The sequence below is a fragment of the Octopus bimaculoides genome, chromosome 24, assembly GCF_001194135.2.
Source record: "Octopus bimaculoides isolate UCB-OBI-ISO-001 chromosome 24, ASM119413v2, whole genome shotgun sequence".
Lineage (NCBI taxonomy): Eukaryota > Metazoa > Mollusca > Cephalopoda > Octopoda > Octopodidae > Octopus > Octopus bimaculoides.
Window position 1 is genome coordinate 13491209 of NC_069004.1, and position 7959 is coordinate 13499167.

The following is a 7959-nucleotide window of genomic DNA, read 5'->3' on the forward strand; positions in this document are numbered from 1 at the left end:
GGTTCAAAAGAAGCTTTTAACAAAAGAAAAAAAAACCCCAAAAACAAAACAAAACGAAAAAGGGGGCGGAGGGGGAGGAAGGGAGGTAAAGAGAAAAAGTGGAAAATATCGAAGAAAGAGAAAAATGCAAAAAAATAAATCATTATGGAAAAAAAAAAATTTGGAAAAAAACCCTGGAAAAAATGACAAGAGATCAATCTAGACAAAAGGTGAGAGTGGAAAGGGGCAGTGGTGGTTGAAGTGGTAGTCGTGGCAGTTATACTCAGTAACCAACACCAATAGTGGAAGGACAAAAACAGACATAATAACATAAAATAACAGCATCACCAACCGCCCAATCTACCGACCAACTACCACTGTCCACAATATGATGGTTAAAAGACGCCACAAATAACATACGCACACACACATTCTCTCTTTCTCTCACACATGTACATACGCAATAATGTTCTCTGCACGTGTAAATGTGTATAGATTGAATGTGTGTGTGTGTGAGTGCATGGATATGAGTGAGGTGGCTGTAAATGTGTGTGTGTGTGTGTGTCTGCGTGTCCATATATGTCATGATATGATTCCTCTATATCCCACCCACCCCACACGCTCCATTTTTTTTTTCCTCTCTTGATGTCAAATGATTTACTTTAGATATAAATAATACTAGTTACATTGAGTAGTTCGTTCTTTCTTTTATGTTCATTTATTATTATTATTATTATTTATTATTATTATTATTATTATTATTATTATTAATATTATTATTTTAAAACTCCCTAAAAAGGGTGTCTTCAATAGTTCCTGTTGCCACAAGTCTTGCTTTGATTAGTAGAAAGTCCTGCAAGAGAAAAGTGAAAACCATTTATAGATAATATAACAACATTTGAAAGTTACAGTTTATGCTGTAAGGAGGAAATGAGGATTGCTGGCAGGGAATATGAAATAAAGGGGACATAGAGAAACTCAGAGTGGTAATCGAGGGATATCTCAGATTCAGATAAATAAACAAACACATCAATTGAATACTTATATCTCTTCTTCATAAATACATTTGTGTGTGTGTGTGTGTGTGTGTGTGTGTGTGTGTGTGTGTGTGTGTGTGTGTGTGTGTGTGTGTATGTATGTGTAATCATCATCATCAACAACATTGCGTTAATGTCCACTTTTCTATGCTCACATGGGTCAGTCGGACAGAATTAGTTGAGGCGGATTTTCTACATGTGGATGCTCTTCCTGTCACCAACACTCACCAGGCATGTTATTACGGAAGATTGGAAACAAAGGATAACATTTGCAAGACGGTGATACTTGTTTACAACATCATGTGATGCCATGGCAAGGAGACAGAAAACACATACACACACGTTCTTTTATTTGTTTCAATCATTTGACTGTGGCCATGCTGGAGCGCTGCCTTCGAACAATTTGACCCCAGGACATTACATGACACTCTTCCATGACTATTTGCCAACCGTCCTAAATCAGCTCCTCATTTCAGCTTATAGATAGCCTGCCTACCTTAGTAGGTCTCACTCTACACTGAGGTGTGATCATGTTTGAAGCAGTTGCGCCACTCCTTGACCTGTGTTTTGCCAATGGCATCATTGCCAAAGGCCTGCTGAATCTTCTGGATGGGTTGCTCCTAAATGTCCCAATGTCACTCTATGTACTATAGACAGAACTGCTCAGTCCAAGCTAACTAGGGGCAACACAACAAAAGTGAAAGCAACCTATAGTCAGATCATCCATCATGTAGTCACTTAACCTGTTAAAAATCACACACTGTCCTCAAATTTTTCTTTTCCATCTTTAAAAAAAGTGATGGTATGATCAAGGCTGTAATAGTTTTGGTCAAAGATCTGCTCAATCAGGACTCTTGTTGAAACACAGATGAGAGACACAGCAATACCACAAATCACACACAGACACACACTTCTTTTATTTCTTTCACTTGTTTCAGTTATTAGACTGCAGCCATGCTGGGGCACTGCCTTGTAGAATATTAGTCAAATGACCCCCAGGACTTATAAGCCTGGTACTTATTCTGTTGGTCTCTTTTACTGAACCTTCGGCAAGTGTTCTGATGCTGCTAAAAAGGCATCCAAGATTTCAACCAAACACTAGTATATTGCTTAACTACTCCTGGATATGAGTATTAAAAACTGCATCCTTCTGCCAGGCCGTGTCAAGCCAGTGTGGGTAGAGTAGGCACATCGAACCAGTATGGTCTCAAGCTCAAATACATGGCTGCCACAGGAGACTGTGGTTGGCTGGAGAGAACATGCTGAAGCCTCCATTCTGCAGTGGACTGAACTTGAGCAATCCAACCAAGCCAATCCAATCCAATCCAGGATATTGCTTAATCACTCAGCAGAATGTAGCATAGGAATGTAGGTGGACCCTCTTGCTAACCAAACAAACTGAAGTAAAAGCAAAATAACTAGACTAGTAGGTGGAATTTGAACTCCTGACTACATGGGTTAATGCATGTCAGATGTTTGTAGAATTACATACTTACTGGAAGTTTTGCTGGAACCAGCACTTGGAATTCCATCTCCCTGAGAAGATTCGGCGCCGGTAAATGATGATTTACTGTGATGCTTACTGTGTAGGCTGTTTGTGTTTCGTTGCTCTAAGGAATGGGAGTCCGAGATTCTATAGACATGATCATTGTTCTGTGTCATGAGGCGGTTAAGAATCACTTTACCACCACTTAAATCACCTCGATTAACAATTTCAAAACTCTGACTTTTGTAGCTATCTGGTTCACTACTGTTGCCATGTGATGAGGAGAAGTCATTTTCCCAATGCTTGTGCAGCCGTTTACTCTTGCTGCTGCTGCTGCTGCTGCTGCTGCTACTGCTGCTGCTTTGCTGATTCCACTGTTTGGTCTTGGAGAAATAGCGCTTCTTAAAGTGTTTCTCAGAAGATTTATCAGCATCCATGGAATAAGATGTGTTGTGAAGTGCAGAAACCGAGGAGAAATGCTGAGAATGTAGAGAGTCAGTGCTGTTGTTAACTGGTTCGTTAATGGCAGCGTTTGATTTTGACTGGTCCACACTGTCACTAATGGAAGCTGGACTAGATTTGTGTTCTGACGATGTTCGATGGTCGCGATCTGAATTAACACTGTTGATAGCACCGTCTTTCTCAGTGTTCAGCAGACTATTATTCCACCCAGTCCATTCATGAGAATTACTCAAAGGTTCTGCTGGAGAATCAGGAGGTGAGACTGCATCTTGTGCCACATCTGAGGGTGGTGTGCCAGGTGGTGTCCGAGGGCCACTCACCACAGAATTGCTGTGTTTCTGTTTGCTGCGGTCGTCATCGACTTGAACGATCTCCTTCTTTGAGTGTTTACGTCGTAACTCACTGTCGGGACTCTTGCGTCTCTTCTGTCGACTCCGTTCCACATCATACAAGGCATACTTGGCCAAGGCTTCTAAATTATTCCCCATCTCGAGTTGTTGTTGCAGCTGCCACTTCTTCTTCGGAGACTCATGTGTATCTTTACGGCGCTTACTTCGTCCGCCTGAAATTAAAAATAGCATAATAATCACAATAGGTCTCATTTGCACACAGATATGATGAAGATCAGAGTCATTTATATCCAGAGGCCAGTCACACACAAAAACAATTCAGACACACAAATCAGAAATATATATACAGATACAGACCAGACAAACAGCAACACCACAAATCAGACATACACAAACATATTTCTTTTATTGTTTCACTTATTTCAGTGATTAGACTGCAGCCATGCAGGGGCACCACCCTGTAGAATATTAACCAAATGTATTGTATCTACAATTGGTGTGGCTGCGATAGCTGCACTTATCACAGATGACGTGTTTGGTTGTAAATCTTTTGTAGCTGGTGTGAGAGGTACCTATGAAATCTGTTATGCCATGAATACTGTGTTAACCTCGACCAAATCACATCCTCTGAGACAAAATTGTCAGTGAAGTGGGTGGGGAGGTATGAATACAACAGATACATATGCCCCCACACCCAACAACAACAACACGAATAAATCAGTTTATCTTAATTAAAACCTCATTAAATAAAATAACACTGCGTAACAAGATTTAAATTTTTTTGTCTTTGGTCAGTAAGTGTTATTTCCTATTTGCTTCTAACTAGAAATCAAAGGAAATCACTACTATTCCCTTCAAACTTTGTTTTTCTGATTTGGACATCAATGTTTTGAAACTGACCTATTTTCCATTACATTTCACACAGATTCAGTGCTGAGTTGCTGAAGTAGAAATATTTTTAAAGCAAATACTCTGCTCAATAGCACAGATTTGCTTGTCACCTGCTTGGCCTTCACCACTTGAGCATGTCCCTCAATGGCTGACAATATGTGCATCTCTGATCATGAGCAGGAATAATGGAGGGGAGCATCATAGCCATGTGTTGAGAGGGATTCTTTGGAGTTTGGATAAATGTCACAAAGGCAGAGTTTGAAGGAAATGTTAACCATTATTCATACTTTCTAGCAGCGAGCAAATAGGAAATAAAAGTCGTTACCCAAGGGCAAAAATTGTGTTACACAGTGTAGTTAAAAACAAATGATGGAAAATACTAACCTCCACTTGAACTGACAGAGCCAGACCTATGCGGACTGAAGTCTCTGTGGGCAGACTGACTTGAAGAATCTGAAGATACTGCATGAGGCTGAGTGGTAATTGATGGCAGAGTAACAGCAGCGGTGGTGGTCGTGGGGAAAGGCTCACACTCATTCTTCTGGTTATCACTACTGGACTGTTTTGATTCACTGAAATGAGAATGTTTGTGGCTACTGTGATGAGATTTACCAGATGAATGCTTTTTCTTCTCCTTGCGTTTCTCTGAACTCGAGTGTGAGTGTGAGTGCGAATGAGAGTGTGAATGTGAGTAAGCGGCGCCTGCAGAGGATGGAGAAACTTGAAAGTCACACTCTCGCGTCAAAGTTGAGTGTGAGTAAGCACCACCAGCAGAGGAAGGCGATACTTGGAAGTCACACTCACGCGTTGATGTCGAGTGTGAATAAGCACCACCCGTGGAGGAAGGAGACACCTGAAAGTCACACTCCCGTGTCGACGTCTTCAAGATTGAAATCTTAGTTCCACCCATTGACTGGATTGATCTTTTGCAGCAGTAGCTCTTGGAACTCTTGCTAGATGTTCCTGACGAATATTCAGAGAATGGGCTGTACCTCGATTCCGACGTGGAACTCGACTGAGGAGAATTCAGTTTTGTATACTCAGAGTTCTTTGAGCTGTTCTGTCTGTTGAGCACAGCAGAGCTGATCTTAAGTGTGCAAGGATTCTGATGAGTTTCATCACTGTTGGTGCTGGCAGACTCTGAACTGCTACGACTGCTAGGACGGCTAACAGGAGAATGTCGATGGTGAGATTCAGACACAGGTGTGATAACGTACGTAGGTGGTCCGATCTTGTCTCCACTACTGTCCAAACATTTGCTGGTTATGCGAAGTTTCAATGGAGATTTTGCATTAGTGAAGGCAACCTTATGTTCTGAGAAACTACTCTTGCTGGACATTACTTGACTACTGTGTTTCACGGCGTCACTCACCACACCATTTCGGATGCGATTGGCACTGGAAACGGCTTTCTTCTCTTTCGACTCACTTGAGCTTTTATGGGAACTGCTACTATGTTTGTCCTTATAGTCAGGTGAATGATGAGAATTTGATTTGTAAGATGACTTTGAGACTGAAATAGTAACTGGCTCACGGTTCCCATTTTGTTTATATGAAGAATGTGACGATGACAAAGATGATGAAGAATTTTCCCTGGAATCTTCTGAAGATTTACGATCATGTGACTGAGAGGACAAATTCTCTTGTCTTGTTCGAGTCTCCTCCGTTTTGCACACAACCGATTTTTTATTGCCATTCTCAGGCTTGAACACTTGACTTTTCACAGTTTTCTCAATCGGTTCCTCATTGTCATCGTCGTCATCGTCTTCCTCCTCCTCCTCCTCATCTTCCTCCTCCTCCTCTTCTTTCTCGCTCTTTTCCTCTTCCTTTGTTGTTTTAGAGCTTTTAGCAGATTTGTCGAGTGGTTTGTTGCTGTTGTCCACAGCCATGGCGTTGACGGGATGAGATTTGACGTCCACTTTCTCTTGCTGCTCACGTTCTTCTTTGTGGTCGGCAGAGTCAACTGTCGGTGTTCCACTATGAGCAAGTGCTGAGTCTTGCAGCTGCAGTGAGACAATGTCCCCATGTCTCTTCTCCAACTCCTGAACCTCCACTTCCAACTGGTCCACTCGGGTTAACAACTGTTTGTTGTGGTTGAGCAAAACAGACACTTCACTAACAAGTTGTTTTTCAGCATAAGGAAGAGTGGTGAAGCCATTCTGGAAGGAGAAGAAGAAGAAAAAAAGAAAAGAAAAAAGCAATAAGCATATTAGTATTCATGGAAATCAAGTTATTCCAAAGTAATTTAGAAGAATTTGGATAAATTATTAAATAAATGAATAAATGCAAGAAAAGAAAAAAAAGACAAGGATGGTGAGTGCAAAACAAAAAAGAATTTTCATTAAATTTTTGAGAGAAAAAGTTCTAAAACGAAAAAAAAAAAAAAAAAAAAAAAAAAAAAAAAAAAATCAGAAAATGGAGTTACAATAGAGAAAATACAAAAATGGTTAATGTAAACTTTTATGAGAAAGTATAAGTGCAAAGCAAAAAGATAAGGATTAACTCTCTTAACACCAGATTACTGGAAACCACCTCTGGTTCAATGATACAAACTTCCCGTTTTATCCGTTAGCATTTAAACCAGCCATCCAGATCTGGCTTCTCCCACCTACCCTACAATGTCATTCTAAAACTAAACAATCACATCATTAAAATCTTCAAGGTACAAGATAATGCATAATTCAAAACATTGAGCATAAATAAGCATTACATTTAACAGAATAATCTGAATGCCAAGGGGTTAAACTAGCCATACACCCAAATATTCTAAATGTTTTATGTTCAAACCAACTCGATCTGGCCTGTCACACCTACCCTACAATGTCATTCTAAACATAAACAATCACATCATAGAAATGTCAAAGCTACAAGTTCATGCATTCAAAACAATGGGAATAAATAAGCATTACATTTGAGCAACCTCAATGTTAAAAGGTTAAAATGATCTAAATTAAAACCTTCCATCAAAATTTCATATTAGTTTATGCTCCAAACGCCAATGTAGTAAGGACAAAGTAACTTCATGAAATTTTTCATTATTTTAACAATAAATATGGTAGAGAAAGGGTTAAGGGGTGTGGTTGGTTGAAGACATATCTCTTCAGTTGTAGAGCTACTATAACTGCCAATGAAAGAGTGTACACACACACACACACACATACATATTCACACTGTAATAAATACCTGGTAGGTGAACAATGTTTCCTTTAATGCTAAATACCAACTGTGTTTTACAGACAGTATGTTTATAGATATAATAGCTATCTAACAGACATAAACACTGATTTTTGTATTCTATGTCTCCATACAAAGACAAAAGAATCAGTCTGAGTATTTTCAATCCTGTATTTGGGACTTCATCACCAACTAAAACTTTCTGTAACTGACCACAGAAATACTGCTTATCAATCCACTAATACTAAGGGATTGATTAAACTGGCTTGACTACTTTATATATATATATATATATATATATATATATATATATATGCACACACACACACACACACATATATATATACATACATATGCACATATATATATACATACATATATATACACATATATATACATATATATACACATATATATACATATATACATACATATATCTATACACACATACATATATATACATATATATATACACATACATATACATATATACACATACATATACATATATACACATACATATATGTATATATATATATATATATATATATATATATATATATATATATATATATATATAT

The 7959-nt window shown here is 38.8% G+C and overlaps 1 protein-coding gene across 11 annotated transcripts in view; it reads right to left on the reverse strand.

Moving 5' to 3' along the window:
- Nucleotides 1-678: 678 nt before the first annotated feature.
- The window catches only part of LOC106875466 (histone-lysine N-methyltransferase, H3 lysine-79 specific), a 181886-nt gene continuing 174605 nt past the window's right edge, over nt 679-7959 (reverse strand). For all 11 annotated transcript variants that reach the window (XM_052976332.1, XM_052976328.1, XM_052976331.1 and 8 more), the window contains 3 exons: nt 4590-6363; nt 2513-3526; nt 679-832 (listed from right to left, as the gene is read on the reverse strand). In XM_052976332.1, coding sequence (XP_052832292.1) covers nt 786-832; nt 2513-3526; nt 4590-6363 — 2835 coding nt within the window. In that variant the 3' untranslated portion in view covers nt 679-785. The remainder of the gene's footprint in view (nt 833-2512; nt 3527-4589; nt 6364-7959) is intronic.